The sequence below is a fragment of the Mchenga conophoros genome, linkage group LG22 (assembly GCF_057382185.1).
Source record: "Mchenga conophoros isolate Kocher_MC1m ecotype Shallow Benthic linkage group LG22, M_conophoros_male_GT1.1, whole genome shotgun sequence".
Classification (NCBI taxonomy): domain Eukaryota; kingdom Metazoa; phylum Chordata; class Actinopteri; order Cichliformes; family Cichlidae; genus Mchenga; species Mchenga conophoros.
In genome coordinates, this window is record NC_140546.1 from 38,159,733 (window position 1) to 38,178,512 (window position 18,780).

Below are 18,780 nucleotides of genomic sequence, written 5' to 3' on the forward strand. Positions count from 1 at the left end.
GTAAAGCATCCATACACATGGTTTCCCTGAATGTGTTCACTGGTATAAGTCAGGTGCTAATAGTGCTTTCTTTTGTCTTGTAGCTCGTCTGCACACAGCTGCTCTCTCCATGTCTGTAAGTAAGAAATGTGTTCATTTTGGGTCACCTGTGACCATACTTCATCATGAGCAGATTATACTAAGATATCGCAGCTAAGCCTGTGTATTCAAATGATCCAAGCTTGTTGAAATGGAGCTGCTGTTTCCTGAGTCTGGTCGATGATGATTCAGTTATTCGGTTCTACTGATGTTAACTGAAGTCTACTCGCAGCGCACTGAGACACTCAGACTGGAGCGCTTCCTGAATATATGGATGAGAAAGAGCTTGTGATTTCATCACTGTTATCTTGTCAGGCATGACTGTAGCAGCCCCAGCTGGATGACCTTCATGAAGAGAAAGCAGGTTGGTGTGAGTAGGTGGATTATTCAAATGATCATTGCTGCAGTATGAGATGCAGTGTGTGTGCTGCAAGTTGGAGATGTACTACACTCTGTGACAATGAGTTCCCCCACCCCCTTACATGTCTCACTCATTTTTGTCCTTTGACAGGTGTAACTGCAGAGGTGGCACTCCCAACACTGAAGAGCCTCGTCTGTCATCTGATGGAAGCATCAAGCTGGAGCAGTGCACGTCTTCCATTGCTTTAAGCAACGTGTCTTCATCTGTGTGAATGTTGAATGTGGTTTTTGTTTTGTTTTTAAACCACTGTATTTAAGGACAATAAAGGTTGACCACACAGGACCAATGGCTATTTTCTTCAGTGGGTTGATCACAGTAAACTCAGAGCAATGTGCTTTGGAAGCTAATATCAGTGGGTGACAGTTTTGCCATAAGTTCTTCTCATGCACTGATCAGATGGTTGTAACTGTATAATCCCCAAGCAGCTTTTGGGTTTACTGTCTTACACATCAGTGCAACATTTTACTTGTATAAATGTGTGAAACCTTACTGATGGGTGACTGAATGCTGTATTAAAGTGCTGCACATGGCTAAACTGGAATTAAATGTTAGTGATGTGGCAAAATTATCCAACATCATTAAACGATCTCATGCAAAGGAATAAAAGGCTGAGCTGAAAGCGGCTTGGTCACGTATTTCTACGCTGAACTGATATAAAATCGGGTGTGTCCAGAACCTGAGAAATTGTGTAGTTTGATAGGTTTTACAAACATCTGCCTCCGTGAAATTGACTGACGTGCAAAGCTAATTTACACGTTGGCAACATCACTGAAGAGGACGAGTCTCACGTGATGCTGACCTTCTGACGGTAACCATGGTTTTATTTTGAAGGCTGAAAGCGACCCGGTAGTTCGTCGTCTTTGTTCTCGTAATGAGCGGGGAAACCGTTCAGGCGACCTTTTTGTGCTTGCTAGGAGTGCTCTTAGTGGTACCTGCCTTCCCTTAGCTTTGAGTGGACACGGACCTTTCTCTCCACAGTGGACATTTGAGCCACGACGTCCTGAAGCAGAGCAACTAGTCTGTTTATCGAGTTACCTCATGCTAACGAGTAGCGCTAGCTGGGTTCTGACAAAGCAGCTAACAGCGGCGAAGGTGAGCTTTTAGCTACTGACTTTTATCACTGACAGGTTTATTCACACCGAAAAATCATATGTGAGGTAAACTTTAAACAGCTCGCTCAGTGGTGAGTAACCTGTAGGGCAGCTGACCGCTGTGTTAGCAAAGCTGCACGATGGTGACGTGGAGCTGGATACCAAACTGCACGCGTAAACCAACCTTTCTACTTGTTTGAGGAGTTAACAAATGCGTTTCGAGAGGCTGAAAAAAGTTTGTTTTGTTTTTTTGTTGGGAAGGGCTGGCCAAAGAATAAGCTAACTGTTGGCTAACGCTGAGCTGAAGCTTTCGTCAACTTTCCCAGTTCCTCTGTGCTAAGGTGTCGCTGAAATACTGAAAGCACCCTCGAAGGTTGTCAGCTGAAACCAAACATGTAGACTGTTCTTCTGGACTTTAAATGGTGGAGTCTCGTTAAGAGCAGAGCCCTGTAAGTAATGTAGGGTGGGGGCGAGTGTAACCTTTTGTCTGCTGAACTGCTCGAACACACCCACAGGTGTGGCGATGACCCGAGGACGTCACGCTGCCCAGGCCTGAGGCCTCCTGAACAAGTATTTCAACTTCATAACTACACCGACAGCGAGTGCATGCTTTTCTCTGAAGCTCGGGAAGCCAACAGGACGTGAGAACTGACGATTTTAACCGAGCTCTAACAAGCTCCGCGAGCAGACATGGCAGCTGTGGTGGGCAAAGCGTGGGGGTGGGTCCGCTCATGGGGCAGCAGCGGTGCCAGGTCAAAGGACACTAACGTTTTGACAGCTGAGCGCCAAAAGCTGCGTGGCAGTGGTGGTTGGGGCATCAAGGCTTGGATCTGGGGCTCATGGGGACGTCAGCATGAACTAAGCAGTCCAGTAGAGGAGTACTGGGAGGCACAGGAGAAGCTTCAGCCCATTAAAATTGAAGATCTGGCGGCAGGGAAGCCAGAGGCTGAAACTGTACTGGTGCCTAGGTGGTGGGATAGATATCTTCCAACTTCTTATCTGTGGCCAAGGAAAACTGAGCTAAGTGGACTACGACACAGGAAACGTGACGGTGGGACTGGAGATCCACGGGAACGTGATACTGATGGAGACTTTTCTGATTATGGAACCCCCCCTCCGTCCCCCACCCCTTCTCCCTCTCAGCTGACTTCTCCTTTTCGACTGTTTGCACACAGCTGGAACGTGGAGATTGTACCAGAGCACTACGAGATCTGCTTTAACTTCCTACGCCACTTGTTTGACCTGTTTGTTGTTGGCTTCCTGTGGACTGTGTCACCTCCTGCCAAGCTTATCCTGGAGGTGCTGGGTGTCCAGGGAGCACTGAGACTGTGGTTTCATGGTATGGCTATGTTTTTTGTCGCCACAGTTGGAATGGCAGGATTACTCTGGTTGATCCAGGAGTATCTCCTGCAGTTTGCCCTGATCTATGGCATCATTCAGGCGTTGGTGATCTCTGTCAGTGTTCGACAGAGTGTGATGCTAGGTGTTGAGGAAGAGAATGACCAGACAGGAAAGGACACTGATGACACGAGAGACACTAAGGAACACAAAGACAAGCCTGTGTCTGTCAAAGACAAGGTAAAGACAAATTAAAGGTGAGTCCATTTATTCTTGTTATATTTGTCAAAGTTATCAGATTTAATTTTATTCTGTAACATTGTGTTGTTTTTTTGTCCAGGCTTCAGAATAATACAGCTGTTTACTGAAGGCGTTTTAGTGTAGGGGCTAGCAGTTGTTACACAGTTGAACACTACGAGTCTGTGTAAGTTGATCAACTACTGTAAGAAGAAGAGAAAAATGCTCAGTGCTGTCATTGGGCATCCAACACAAACACAGCAGGGACATCCTGGATCTATTTTAACCCTGTTACCAAGTGAAACACAAAAAAACATTCTCTGAGTGGTGTGAAACCAGCTCGAAGCTCAGACCTGCTCTGGGAGGAACCACTTATTTCCCTGTCAAGATTGAGTTATTGTGTGTTGTGAGTAAGACCCACTATCAGCTGTCTGCTAGGCTTCACACAGCTTTAACAAACTTCACTGAGCGTGAACTCTGCAGCTAAGTTAACACAGCCAGAGCTGTGGTTATTTGTGTGGAGTTTATCTTCTGCAAACACCTGGAGGATCAAACTACATTCACTCTGTCAGCTCGAGCAAAATAGAAAAAGGGCGCCAACTTGTTTACTTTCACTGTTAGTTGAAATAACTAAAATATGTTTGAGGCATTCTGTGACCAGTGGTAAGAAAAGCTGCTGTTGGCTGTGCAACAAAGCCTCGACACATTCAGTACAAGTTTCTCTCCCAAATGTGACGGAGTATTAGGCCCCCTTTAAGAGTAAAAATATATGTATTATTCAAAAAGTGGAGATTAAAGTCGTTGCTGTCACAGGCACCAAAATAGCATTTCAAGATTAATCTCAAGCTTCTGACTTTATTCTCAATGTGACCCTAATGTTCCCTCATAGTTAAGTCTAACTGTGAAGCACCGATTAGCTGAGATAGTTAGTGCTGGAAAACTAACTTTAACAAACATTAGATGATGTCAGCTGTGCATTTTGTTACACACTTATTACAAGCTTAAAAAAAAAAGTTCAAATCCAGCATTGAGGCTCTTTATGTTTTTTAGGGGCCGATCGTGGCTCAAGAGTTGGGAGTTCGCCTTGTAATTGGAAGGTTGCCGGTGCGAGCCCCGGCTCCGACAGTCTCGGTCGTTGTGTCCTTGGGCGAGACGCTTCACCCGTTGCCTACTGGTGGTGGTCAGAGGGCCCGGTGGCGCCAGTGTCCGGCAGCCTCGCCTCTGTCAGTGCGCCCCAGGGTGGCTGTGGCTACAATGTAGCTGCCATCACCAGTGTGTGGATGTGTGGATGACTGGATGTAGTGTAAAGCGCTTTGGGGTCCTTAGGGACTAGTAAAGCGCTATACAAATACAGGCTATTTACCATTTTATGCTGCACTGAGGGGTTTCTGTCTTCTACTCTGAGATCAACATTGGGCCTGAATTGGGCTACTGCACATGCTCACATCCAAGCATTTCAATCCAAGTCGGGAAAGCTGACGGAGTTTACAATGTGTGAAGATAATGAATAACTCGAGACTACGTGAAAAAATGATGGAACTGAAGTTTGCTTTACTTAATAATTTTACATTGGTTATGTCCTCATGTTGGGAGCTGCCTTTAGGATGATTGTTGATTAAATGATTGAATTGGGATTAGTGGATGTTCTACTTCCTGAGTGTATCTGCCAGTCTGTGCTGTGTGTGACCAGCCAAAACAAACCACCGAGCTGCAGCAGTAATCAGGAGGAGACGTACAACAAGCTGAAGAGGCTTTTCTAAAATAAGCCCGTGCTACCTCCACAGTCTAGCCCTGAAAACATACATGGGCAAATGCTCAGTGGAGCAGTTATTACTGAGAGTTCATTCAGTGAGGAAGAGGTTGCATAACAGCGACTATGGATTGCATCCAAAGGGAAAAAAAACTACTTTAATAAACTTTTCAGTTTATTAAAAAATGAATATTAGTTAAAGAACATGAGATGAAATCGAATAAATACTGGGAGTGCATTCTTTGATCAGAACAGACCAAGATGAACTTACTGATGTTAACAATGAATGTGTCGTCTCCACAGTCGAAGTACTCAGGGGGAGATGACAGATATAAATTACACCAGTGGATGTACCAAAATAATCTGACAAAAGCTCTCCCGGGAATACTCCAGCGTGATGATCCAAAGCACACTGACAAAATCATAGCGTTTCTAAAGGAGAAAGTGGCCTCAAATTCATTACTACACATTTGGATCATTTTAAAGAGTTAAAGCAACACAAAGCCCTGCGTTAAAGAGCACGCAGACATTTTTGTTGCATAGATTGATTCATGTAGAAAAGGTTTACATTCCACAAAAGAACAACTACCCGTCTGCATAGAGCTGTTTTTCTGTCTCTTGTATGGAATTCAGTAAGTAATTGACTTGTTCATGGACACTGAATTACCCTCAAAAGGCAGGTGTGCAAGCGCCTGCTGAAAGTGACTCTGAAGGCCTGCGTTAGCAGCTGGGCCTGAGAATCCTCACTGATTTTATAACGGATTCCATTTGATTACATTTTGACACAGTCGGAAATATTAAAATTCTGCTCATCAGTACATATCTACATTTTTATATCTATGTATAAAAACAAAGACTTGATCAGAGGTGTGAGCATCACAGCAGATGCCTTTCTGTCAAAGTAACTGAGGATAAAACACAGTCGGGTGAACGATCCACGCTGCGTGTTTCTTTGTGTGGAGTCCGTTTACCTGCTCTCATTTACTGTTTTAGCTGTTTGCTGGTTGTTTAAATACTTTAATGAGCTTTAAGCTGAGATTCTGTCGTTTGTAATTAAACATTTATATTTAAAAATTGATTCAGGATTTAATGAATCAATATCACTTTATTCAAGCTGAAATCGTTAAACCCTGCCCTACTTGCAGCCTATTGGTGATTTAACTACATGTTTTTATGTGAACCAAAAGTGTGTTACTCTGTATTTAATGTGCCTTATGTATTGTATCTTTATTTCAGACATATACAGAAAAAAAAACAATATATACACACACAAGTACACATACTTGCATTTACAAAAATGAATATATATGTAAATACACACACGTATGTGCTCAGATAAAACAAAATAAATAAAATAAGTCTAAATGACATGAAATGACAATTATTAAGTCTGAAATGGAAGAAGTATAACATACCTATTAATCCCTACCCCATGCTTAACCTTCTATTGAATCCCACACACAATAAACAAGGAGAACATGTATAAACATAGCTACAGTGATAGATACAATTTAGCATAGTTATATACACACAATGGGTGATCAACTTGACCAGTTTCATATTCTTCCAAATGTTATGTTGTTTTGTGTGAGACATACGTTTAAACATTTGCTATTGAGACCATGTATCCCCCCCAAGTAGGAAGGCCTCCAAAGGGAGGAATAAACTCCAACAAAGGAAGAACATCATCAGCTTATGTTTACTGTGAGATGGCAAAGTACATGCGCCTGTTTCACAAAGCAGGTTTAGCAAACTTTCATGTTTGACGAGATACGGATCTTTGACATGTTTGGCTCATGCCCGGTCTTGAATAAAGCAAAGTAAAATAAAAGCATGCACTATAAGAAGCATTTTAAATCTTACTTTGGGGAAAAGACATCTAACTTTTTAAGTGTCTTTATCAGATTTGACTGTACTTCTCAACATGTCGTTTTTATGTCCCACTGACAGAAGTAAAAGTACCAGCATTCTGCTCATTCATGTAGATTGGAACTTCAAATTAAATTCCCAAATAACTGCCAACATTATGCAACAGTGATAAGCAGTGGTAGCATTGACAAGGCCTTTGGTTTAACTTTCACCTCTGAGATGGAAACATGTTCAGTTGTAGAAGAGCTGAACAGGACACTGGTGAGACTGTCACTAGCAGTTCCACCAAATGTGCCTCTGCTGGTGAAAACTGCATCGGGTCTTTTGTTTTTCATGGAAGCCACGTCAGGCTGCACAGAGCACATGAGGAGAGTATGAGTTAGACACTGGAACAACAAAGAGAAGCTCTTAACTTTTCAAAATAAAAGACCCATACAGACTAAAGACTATGCTTCCTAAACACTGCTGGCTTGATTTTTGTTTTGGGGGATCTGACTGACAGTATAACAGTGTCTCCAGTGTCCACAGAGCCAGTGTTGGAAAGAAATGTTGCACGCTATGAAGAAATCTTAGTTGTCACTGTCCTGCATTTGTAGGCTGAAAACACTTGTTGTGTATCAGACTGATTGTTTTAGATTTCATTATTTCTAAAGACGTGAACTGAGAGCTCGGAAAAGGAAGTTGTTTTAACCAAACTGACAGCAGGGTGGTTTCAGAGGCAGTTTCCTTAGGTTGGCTCTGTTTTTGGGACAAATCTCACGTGTTTTCTTCACAGTTAACAGGATTTTATTAAACCTGTGCTCTTGAACAGAGTTTAGTTTTTGGTAGTTTTAAAACAGAGGCAACAACCACCGTGTTACAGTTAACTCTAATTGTTGAGCTATACCAGGCAGCATGCACACACGTGCAGTGATCGCTGTAGTCTCCTGATCGTCTGTTTATTTGGTGTGTGTCTTCCACAGGTGGAGAGAATTTGCTGGCACCACCAGTACTCCAGCTGTATCACACCTCCTCCAGCCCTCTGACGTCACAGCGGTGGGACTGAGACTGTGGACTGCAGCGTGTGTTCTGCAGCGTAACTTAAGAATTGTATTGCACATTAATTTCATATTCAGAGAAATGATACTTGTGGCACTTTATGTCCAGCACTACAGATCTGCATCTGTGTTCAGTTGATCTCACTGATAACTGTTGTAATCTACACCAGAAGAGCTCATGAATGTTCAGAGAATGCTTAAGTGAAAGGGGAAATCGCCAGCAGGTACCCGTTTCTGTTTTCTTCTTGTTTGTGGGACTACTCTTCCCATGAGACAGTCACTTGATTTGAGACCAGCCGATTGCCTCCAGTGCGTTGTGTTGGTGAGTAGAACAGCAAATCTTAGAGAGGACAGATGCAGCATTTATGAAGAGAGCCTCACTGAGACACTTTAGGTGAAGCAGAAATATCTTTGGGTCTCTTAAACACAGCGAGGAGCAGGAATAAACTCTGAACAGAAGTCTTACTGAACAGCACCACCGACAGTTTGCGCCTGCATCCACTGGCCAGTTTTAGTGTGCCTCCTAATGTTTAGCTCTTCTGACCGTGTTCATTGTGTGGGGGGCAAATTTAAATCTGCCGTATGGCCCCGCTCAGTTTGAACTCAATTGAAGCTTGGCCATGTCCAACACAGCTGATTTAAATGACCTCAACATGTCTTGAAGTTCTTCAGAGGCTGGTAATGAACCAATCATCTGACTCAGGTGTGCTGACCCAGGGTGAGATCTAAAACCTGCAGGACACCAGCTCTCAAGGCCTGGAGGTCCCCACCCCTGGTTTAGACTCTGTGATGGTACTGACCTGTGACTTTGAGCTTGTATCCAGGACACCGTACCGGCTCACTCAGTGGAACAGGGAGCTAATGTGAATGTTTGTGTCGCCTGCAGGAGATCCGAGCTAGTAGCAAACACCACTGGTGAGCTATAGCTACTCAAGACACGCACACTACAGCATAGACCACAGGTGTTGAACTCCAGGCCTCGAGGGCCGGTGTCCTGCAGCTTTCAGATGTCTCCTTGATCCAACACAGCTGATTCAAACGGCTAAATGACCTCCTCAACATGTCCTGAAGTTCTCCAGATGCCTGCTAATGAAGTAATCATGTGATTCAGGTGTGTTGACCCAGGGTGAGATCTAAAACCTGCAGGACCCCGGCCCTCGAGGCCTGGAGTTCGACACCCCTGGCATAGACTGTATTAAAGCCAAGAGTAGTCTGCAGTTTAAATTTCTTTTTTTAGACAAAGAGCAAAAGACTAATGAAATCTAATTCGGATCTTTCCTTTCAAGTCATAAAGGAAGTAGCTTCAGCATGGAGATGGTTGCTGTTCGTTTATAAGTGATCAGATATTCGGTGAATCAAACAGCAGGTCTACCTGAGCTGTGGAAGCTTCTGCAACCTTGGCATGCATTTGCAGCCGATGCTACATTCAAACTATGAACTGGTTGAAGGAGCAGTACACTCATTGTTGCTTTCTGTGAGAGATATGTGAGATTCTGGGAACCGGCACAATACCAGCAGCTGACTTTAAAGTATTTTGTGTGTACACTTAGATTCTGCCTTTTGTTGTTTTCTGTGCCATGATATATACTCACAACGTAGGGCGCACTTTCCCTCCACAGAAATGTCACGGAGGGCTTTTCCATTTACCACTACTCTCGTATATATTACTGTGTTTAAGTATGTGCCGCTGAACCGTTTATTCCAGTAACACTTATGGACTTCAGCTCCATCAGCCTGTGCGATGATGAAGCCTTTGGGCAAAATTAACTGAAGTATTTGTGTCTTATTTGTGCATGACGTATAACAAAACTACAGAATTCTTATTGATGAAAATATAGTGTAAAATCAAACCCTTACTGACACTGCACTTCACAGCACAACAGGGTTCAGAGTCTGCTGATAGTTTAAGGTAGGAGATGCAAATCTGCTGCTTTTCCTCGTCTTACTGTAACATAGGAGAGTCCTCAGAGGATGCAGCTTTAAAGGGCATCATTGGATCCTTTGGCCATGCTATATTTGTCCATCACAATTCAAATAATGATATGGTATTTTTTCCTTAATCTTACAATCTTAATCTTGCTTTTTTCCAGTTTTTGGCCACATAATGAAATATTTAAGTGTTTGAAAATGTTTGATTTTATAATATTGTTCAAGTAAACAGGTTACACCAAATCTTTACAAGTCTATGTGTATACTTCTTTGTTATTGTATTAATCACTTGCCTGATGCTGATCCCTTGTGTCAACCTGGAAGGAACAAAGCAGGGAAGGATTTCTAGCTGCCATCCTTCTCAGCTGAAATCTTGAAACTCTGGTGGTTGGTTATGTGGATTGTGCTGGAACGACCGTTTGTAGCCAGAGTGCAGGACCACACTGGTCTTTGCATGTAATAGCCAGCTAAACCTGATTGTTTTAAATGATTGATGCATTTGTTTCCATTCATGCTGGGAAATGTACTTGCACAGAGCTGATGACCTTTTTTAACTGCCAGAATTAATTAAGTGGTCAGTGCGTTCTTCAAATCAGATGTGTAACACTGATGCTACTCTGACAAGTGACCTAAAAGCACCCTAGGCTGCGTGAACCTCTGTAGCCTGTAGTTAGTTTCTACAGATGATTGATACCTGCCACATCACGCTGTAAAGTCACCAGGAGCCATCATATGAAATTAAATCTGCATTAAAAAAGACTCTTGGGTAGATTCAAACAATAAATTCTAAGGTATTTTTTTACTGTGGGATGTTGATGATGTAATAGTCTGTAGGCCAAAGTTAGCTGTGTTTAGTAGATCATGAAGAATGAAAAGCATCAGTTTTAAATCTCGGCTTGATTGTGACTCGAGTCTGACAAACTACTTTAAGGCAGGGCTCACATGAAGGAGCAATCTTTATTTGTCCTATTTCCTGCGAAACACGTCTTACTCTTTATCTGGTTAGTATTACACACACGTGAGTTTGGGTTTTTTTACACACTTTTACGAGTCCCATTTCTGTCTCTAGGCTCTAGACCTAGGAAAGGAACTCCCCTGTACTGTGATTGGTCAAAATACATAAATACTGCAGAGAGAGGGCCATTCAGAAACCTTTCATTAACATTTCAAATGTTAGTGCACACATCTCACCCTTCAAATGGAACAAATCATGGAGTCGTGAACAAAGACTTTACAGTGAAAGTTTGGCTTTTCCACCGACCACTAGGTGGCACTGGTGTCACTTGAGCGTTCACAATCATTGGGCCTTTAAAGGCTAAAAAACAAAGCAGCCAGGAAGCAGCTGCTTGCTTGGAAAGAAATAATGATAGCAACAGAACAGTGAAGCAATGTAGGAAGTCACAGTACTGAAAGTGCAAAGTTGCAAATAACTTTAAGCTGTAATGTTTTGTCAGTTGATGTTGGACGTGTCTCCACCATTCACCAACAGGAAACTCGAATCAGCTGTCAGCACACTGGCCAACCTTTAAACCTTAAGCCAGTTCAAGGTGAGGCTGAGGAAGTGACTGAGAAGCATGACAACCATGTGTTTCCACAGTGGAAGCTACAATTGAGGTGTTTTTATCTTTGTCAGGTCTGTTACTGTGGGGTCTTTACTGAAAGTGGATTTTACACACAGATTTGTCCTTTAGTCCACTGGGGAGACCTGATGGGACATGACTAAACATTTATTCCTGTGTGTCACATCAGTACGACATTTTTAATCGCAGTTCAAAACTTTAATTCACATTAAATCTGATCTCAGTGTATTCATTGTATATGTACAGAAAGCTGCAATACTGTTACAAGAACAATGTACATATGTAACAATGTGTGTGGGCAGTACAGGAAATGTTGGTGGAGATGATGTGAATATAACCCACGGTCTGAACCCATCCTGGATGAGGACGATGATGATGGAGTGTCACAGCAGAGACGTCAGAAAAATAAGCCTGGGCCAGTAGTCACGCAGCTTCACCCCCGTTCTCTGTGCCACGTTAGGCAGTTACATGTGTACACTCTGGTCAGCAACGAACCTCAAATCATGTAAAGCTCTGTCTTTATTTACCTCACAGCGAGGAAACCAGCGAGCACAGCAGGAAAAGCACAAACACCCCTCGCCCTCACCGAGGCTTTGTTTTCTGGCTGACATGCAGCTCAGGAACGTGAACACTGTAGTGAATCAGTGCACACACACAACTTCTTACTTTTCCATGCTGCTGCTCACAACCACTGCTGAGCCTGTGAAAAAGAAAAATGAAAAAGCAGTTGTACTCAAATCTCAAGTGGGCAGACTGGTTTTATCCAGTGGACACGAAGGATTTAAACAACCAAACAAAACTAAACCCATGAAAGTGTTTAAAGGTAAAACAGACCCCGCCTCCTCCTTCTGAGTTAATGAGCTTTGGTCAGAATACAGAGTGATTGTAAATAAGAGGCGGAGAGCTAAAGTTTTGAAGTAAGGCGACCGTGTATCTCCTCCAGGTCTCCATTCTTCAGATCTAGTCTGACTAATCCAGGCTTACATGATCCTGACCAAATCAGCTTACTTCAGTTCATCCAACATTAACATCCTCATCACACATGAAACTGTCTTCAAGAATCCAACTAGCTAAAACAATACCGATTTTGAAAGTGACTCCCAATGACATTAAAGGTTTTTTAAAAAGAAAACAAGCCTATAATCAGTAAATTCTGAAATATATAAGCTTAGTTAATATTTGTATTTATAACCAGCTCACTGCCAAAGTCTCTGATAAAAATCATCGACACAAAACAAGATGGACTTGTGTGACTAATCTGCAAACTCTAGTTATACAACAGTAGTTAGAAACTCATTTAAAGCAGTTTTGTATGTAAATTGAAACATTTTAGCATGCGTATGTACTCATGATTAAACTGTGTTTATTTACTATATTTCAATAATCTAAATGTTTGACTTTATTTTTCCCTCACTTTGTTTTTGTAGAGCTACTTCCTAATACAGTAAAAGGTGGTACTGATTATGGGGAACACTTTACAGAAAGGCACTAATCCTGCAAAATACTTTTGAATATGGGTCCATTTGAATGGGATACACTAATTCGTATCTGCTGCCTCTATTAGTTAGTTTGTGTTATTGTGAGCATGCCTTCCATAGCCTAATGATATGGAGAGAGATTTACCTGATAAGGGTTGCCAATGTGTACAATATGATCCACAAGAGAAAACTAACACTTACAAATCTGTGCAGTAATTTGTGTGCAACTTTTCATTAGCACACACTTCAATCCACACACAAATACAAGCAATCTGACCACATGTAAAACTATTCTAAAAATTCATGCATCAGAACCTGAATACATTCTGATCATTTACACACAGTTCATTAAGATCAGCTTCACAAATCCTATAATCCCACCTTTCAAAAACCTTTCTGTGTGTGTCAAAAACTACACGTAACATTTCTCTCACTTACTCAAAAAACCTTAAATACGTTTGGATGAATCCCCTGATACACACAGATCACATCGCATGCCCATGTGGGGTAAGCCTGCATCGGCTTCCCTTCATTGGCTTCCTGTTAAATCCAGAATTCAAAATCCTGCTCCTCACATACAAGGTCTTAAATAATCAGGCCCCATCTTATCTTAATGACCTTGTAGTACCATATCACCCTATTAGAGCACTTCGCTCTCGCTCTGCAGGCCTACTTGTTGTTCCTAGAGTATTTAAAAGTAGAATGGGAGGCAGAGCCTTCAGTTTTCAGGCCCCTCTTCTGTGGAACCAGCTTCCAGTTTGGATTCAGGAGACAGACACTATCTCTACTTTCAAGATTAGGCTTCAAACTTTCCTTTTTGCTAAAGCATATAGTTAGAGCTGGACCAGGTGACCCTGAATCCTCCCTTAGTTATGCTGCAATAGGTGTAGGCTGCTGGGGGATTCCCATGATGCACTGGGTGTTTCTACCTCACTCACTATGTGTTAACAGACCTCTCTGCATTGGATCATACCTGTTATTAACCTCTGTCTCTCTTCCACAGCATGTCTTTATCCTGTCTTCCTTCTCTCACATCAACCAATCACAGCGGATGGCCCCGCCCCTCCCTGAGCCTGGTTCTGCCGGAGGTTTCTTCCTGTTAAAAGGGAGTTTTTCCTTCCCACTGTCGCCAAAGTGCTGCTCACAGGGGGTCATATGATTGTTGGGTTTTTCTCTGCATGTAGTATTGTAGGGTCGACCTTACCATATAAAGAACCTTGAGGCGACTGTTGTTGTGATTTGGGGCTGTGTAAATAAAACTGAACAGAACTGAATGAGCTGTTCTGTTTATTTAGAAAAAGACACGCAGGTCTACACTTGAAGCAGTTTTACACTGGGAGCTTGGTGCATCTCATATTTGTGGATCTGTGCCAAGCTGGCACGGCTAAATTCGTCTCAAAACCCCACGTTGGCGTGCGAGGTGATCTGTGCACATCAGGCGATTCCACACATATGTAATGTTTTTAAATGAGTGAGAGAGATGTTACGTGTAGACATTTTTACACACAAAGGTTTTTGAAAAGTAAAATTATTGGATTCGTAAAGCTGAACTTAATAAACTGTGCATAAATAATCGTATTTATTCAGGTCTGGGTATACGCATTTGTAAAATGGTTTTCATGTGGTCAGATCGCTTCATATTTGTCTGTGGTGCCCCTGAAAAGTTGCACACAAATTATTGTACACATTTGTAAATGTTAGTTTACGCTTGTGGATCGTATTGTACACAGAAGCAAATTTCTCTCCATACAGTGAAGATATAGAAAAGCAGCTCACACAAGCCCACCTCAGTGAACCAAACTATATTCAGAGCCTTGGCTCATATGTTCAGCATTTGCTGTAAATCTGGTGAACAGCTCAGAAAAGACAAATATGAAGCTAATCTAAATGTCCAGTATTTAACCCGCTGGGCTCAGGTACATGTCAAATATGGACGAGTTCAGAATTAAGAGCAGCAAATAAATTAGAAAACTACATTTTAAAAAAACAATATGCTGTATTATATACATTTAACTCTGCGAGCAGACAGCATTTAATGGCCTCTTTCTGCTGTCACCTTTTCCAAACTGATGCCTTGCAGTCAGAAAGTCCCACATGCTGCTGGGGAGAGTCAGCACTCCTCTGATGTATTCAGAACCAATCACATTGCTACTAATGACTACTTTTGGAAAGATTTAAAGTTCTACGAAGTAACAGGAAGTAATGCGACTGTTATAGAGCTGTGAAGCTCTTCTGGGTGCACTGTGGAATCTGCAGACATAACTTTTCTGGAAAAAGGAAAATCGATTTTACAAGTTTTATTTTTCTTTTCTAAATAATCCTTTCAAACCTCCACATCATGGGGTTGATGCGCATCACCTAGATGATGACCATAAAGGAGCCCAACCTGCCAGCACAACTCAATAAAACCAAACAAAGGAAAGAATAAAGTTCAAAGCTCAGAGCTTATTTTCCTAGTGCGTTAGGTCGGCAGATAAGGCTGAGCAGTGATGTCATGCACACCGAGTGGAGCTGATTGGAAAAACGCTGAAACTGTCATTTGATTTCAGTTAGAATCAAAATTTGAACGTGTTGCCAGTCTATGCTTCATATTTAAGTTGGCACAATAGCAAACACGCTTTGAGGTCGGCAAAGTATTTTCCACGAGCCTGTGACGTGGCCATGACTTTCCCCGAGAGGAGCAGCAGCACAGAGGCTGCTGTCGTGCGGCAGCAGCTGGGACTTTCAGACTCGGGCTGAAGCCCGGTTGTCAGGCCTGAACCTCAGTGATGAAACTAAACTAAAACAAGAGTGCAGTTTGTTTGTTTTTAATGTGTCATTGTCGTGGCGCCAAAGAGCCCTCAGACCACACAATCAGCCCTGCTTTTTGTTAGTGTGAGTGCGACCCCCCAGAGTTTGGGGGTACTGTAGTCCCCCCACCCCCCGTCTGTCCATGGCCTCTCCTGCCGTGGCCCAGGATACAGTGAGCGCTGCCGCAGCCTTCGTCGTCGTCGTCTCCCTCGCTCTCGGAGGAAGATTCTCCAAACTGTCGGGGCTTCTCGTAAATGCAGCAGCCTGAAACACAACAAGCAGCTCATGATGCCACAGGCTCACATGAAGCTCCAAGTTCGTCATTTCAAAATTAAAAATACTTTCACTTCAGAAACAGTAACTGCAGGAGCGTGTGATTAAACACATACTGTGTCTTTGATGTAGTAAGTGTGCAGAAGGCGGATGCTGAGGCAGGAGTCCGTGGTCTACTCAGGGCTTTAGCTGCATTTTAGTGCATGTTACACATGTGCACGGTACTGAGAAAGATTAAGGCTATTAAAATTAATTAGCTGAGCCTCGATTATGTCATGGGGAAAGTAATGAGATGCAATGCACCGTGACACGCTGAAGCACGTTCGGTACAGCTACTACTTGTTGTAATTACTTCATGCGTGTCATATACTGCAGTTAAACAGGAAAACCACGTGTACTGTACAGTCACTCGTGGTGCGCAGGTGTATATGGTCCAGGCTTTATAAATAAGTGTGCATCATTTGACTGAGTACAGTCTCTGCTGTGGACACACAGTTTCAACCATGCTGAGGGGAAATTAATGATACAAAAATAAATAAATAAAAAGAATCATATGGAAAGCAGGGGTGCAGCGCGGCAGTACTAACGGTGCTGGGCAGCATAGCCAGTGTACTTTGTTGTCATTTCAAACTGGTTTTTCTTTTTCTTGCTTTCTTTCCTGATAATAAAACCACACAGTTCAGAGGAAAACGTCCAAATCGAGTTTCTTTCCAGGACAAACTTCATGAAACAGCTTTTTCAGGACTGACTCTGCAGCCCGGTGCCAAATATTCCATTGTTCCACACTCAGCATAAGAGTAAAATATCAGCTGTGTTGTTTTTGTGATTTAGTTTTAATTGTTTTATGATGACTTTCAATTATTTCATATTCTGCAGAATCCCAACAGACGAGCCACTGGACGCCCACAGAAAATCCCACTGATAACAACAACCCCACTGTGAAACATAAAATATACCACAGTGCAAGTTTTGGCACTGAACCTAAACAGTAAAAGAAAAAGTGCATCCAATACATTTGCATTTGTTCCTCCTAAAATGTGACAGAGCAAAACACTGAAAACTGGTGGCAGACATATTTGAAATGCTTAATTACATTTCTCAGCCTGTGTGCTACGGAGAAAGATAAACTCACACTTTGAAGACCTTCTTCCCAAATGCTCGTTGTCGACAGTGTCACTGGACCACTCTACCTTCTTCTCAGTCTTCCTCTTCCTCAACTTGATTGTCAAGCTTCTTCCCTCCTGTAACATGTAAGAGGTCTACTGTGAGACATCGCAAACAAACCACAGTGTGAACTGTGAATCCTGCAGTCACACTCAATGACATCTATCATTTGTAGGACCTTCTTGTTGTCTCTATGGCGTCGTGGGCATGCTATTGTTTCCTGCTCTCTGAAAAGTAAAACATGTCCTTGCTCAGGTGATGGAGCAGGTCACCTACTAATCAGAGGGTTGGTGGTTTGATCCCTGTCTGCTGCAGATACTAACCCCAAGGACTTATTCCTCTGATGTATCAGACTCTAAATGTGTATGGATGTTAGACAGATACAAGTGCTAATTGGCTAAGTTGTGGAAAGTGCTTTGAATGCTCAGAGCAGAAGCGTCTATATAAGAACCAGTCTATGTACCATGACCATCAGTTAGGCAAATTCTGACAATATAAGGAATAAATTGCAACTATTGAAATACTTCTAATTATGACAACATCTGCAGTAAACAGTCTGCATCAGTAGGACTACGAAGATTTGTGTAAAATGATACACAAAGTATGTTGTAGCCAAACACGAGTATGCCTCTTAATATCCTTTAAGACTTCTTCTTATTTAAAAGTCAAACATGACTATGCACATATTTAAAAAGAAATAAAAAATGCGCAACAAATTTTTAAAAAAGTCAAGCCGTGAGGGTTGGGAGGGGTTAATAACAAACTATTAAAGAGCACCTGCCTCAGAAATGACACAAAGCTGGGGTTACCGGGCATGAATGCTAGCAGAGACCATCCCTTTGCCCCGTGGTGCCTGCAGATGGGCCTGTCTGCGCTGCATCTAAACCCATTCTAACCGACTATGGGGATTTCAGTTAATGGAGGTCTGACTGTTTATCTGAGCAGGACAACTTGAAATATGATTTGAACAGAGTGTATTTAACATGTAAACCGGATGCTCCTGCTGCTTTAGACATTATGCAACAATACTACAGATTCGGGTTGTTAATTGAAAGCTGTTTAACTTTCACACAGCAACGCGGAGCTATTCAGCACTTAGCCCGCTATCGGCTTTCCCTAATGCTACCGCGCTACTAGCAGCCCTGTCATTTAAATAAGCCTAACGTAACTAACATATCAGGCCTCACGACGCTTCCCCCGTAATAACATAAACGCTGTATCTTTAATGTACACTGTCACTGGCTGCCAGAGCGGTCCAACTGTCTCAGGAACAGCTGTCCATCGTTTACCTGCTGGGGCGGCGGCGGCGTGCTCGTCTGAACGGTCTCCGTTATGGTCTCACTGGATGTTCCTGGAACCTCCGCCATCCCTGCAGCTGCTTTGCTAACGCTACCGTTAACTAGCTTAAAGATCCAAAAGAAACGAAGCAGAGCGTCAACAATGAGCGACACCGCGTTAGTCGACAGCTAACCGACTAACCTTCCGCTCTTTAACTCCAAAAATCGCACTGAATGGAAAAATGTCAACCCACAGTTACGAGGTGTGGGACAGCGGTGGCTACAGTCAAAGCACAAAACGCGTTAGCCAGGGTCGGAACGGAAACGTACGGCTCCTCGTTACAACTATCAGCTATGGGAACCATCATCACCCACAAAAAATAATCACATGACAGTAGTCGCTGGGCTACATCATTATATTATGTGTGGAATTTAAATGGTTTAGATAGTTAACTGGATAGAAAACTC

The 18,780-nt window shown here is 42.6% G+C and overlaps 2 protein-coding genes across 3 annotated transcripts; one reads left to right on the forward strand and one right to left on the reverse strand.

Moving 5' to 3' along the window:
* Positions 1-1,310: 1,310 nt before the first annotated feature.
* On the forward strand, positions 1,311-9,993 carry lg22h6orf47 (linkage group 22 C6orf47 homolog). The gene is made up of 2 exons (XM_085263195.1): positions 1,311-3,185; positions 7,747-9,993. The coding sequence occupies exon 1, from the start codon at positions 2,281-2,283 to the stop codon at positions 3,181-3,183; it is 903 nt and encodes a 300-aa protein (XP_085119321.1). The 5' UTR covers positions 1,311-2,280; the 3' UTR covers positions 3,184-3,185; positions 7,747-9,993.
* A 1,513-nt stretch (positions 9,994-11,506) lies between these two features.
* Positions 11,507-18,778, reverse strand: ppp1r11 (protein phosphatase 1, regulatory (inhibitor) subunit 11). Of its 2 annotated transcripts, XM_085263197.1 has the most exons (4): positions 18,325-18,778; positions 17,004-17,112; positions 15,728-15,862; positions 11,507-12,030 (listed from the first exon to the last, which is right to left on the reverse strand). In XM_085263197.1, exons 1-4 carry the CDS (start codon positions 18,400-18,402, stop codon positions 11,993-11,995), a joined length of 360 nt encoding a protein of 119 aa, XP_085119323.1. In that variant the 5' UTR covers positions 18,403-18,778; the 3' UTR covers positions 11,507-11,992. The 2 variants fall into 2 exon arrangements, with proteins under 2 accessions (XP_085119323.1, XP_085119322.1); XM_085263196.1 differs by having other exon boundaries at positions 11,507-15,862.
* Positions 18,779-18,780: the final 2 nt, after the last annotated feature.

Bases quoted from the DNA above. Each gene is read 5' to 3' on its own strand.
- lg22h6orf47 (XM_085263195.1), top strand. From the start codon at position 2,281: ATGGCAGCTGTGGTGGGCAAAGCGTGGGGGTGGGTCCGCTCATGGGGC.
- ppp1r11 (XM_085263196.1), bottom strand. From the start codon at position 18,402: ATGGCGGAGGTTCCAGGAACATCCAGTGAGACCATAACGGAGACCGTT. The intron at 17,113-18,324 runs GTAAACGATGGA...TACATGTTACAG, and splicing joins CGCCGCCGCCGCCCCAGCAG to GAGGGAAGAAGCTTGACAAT. The intron at 15,863-17,003 runs GTGAGTTTATCT...GTTGTGTTTCAG, and splicing joins GGGAAGAAGGTCTTCAAAGT to GCTGCTGCATTTACGAGAAG.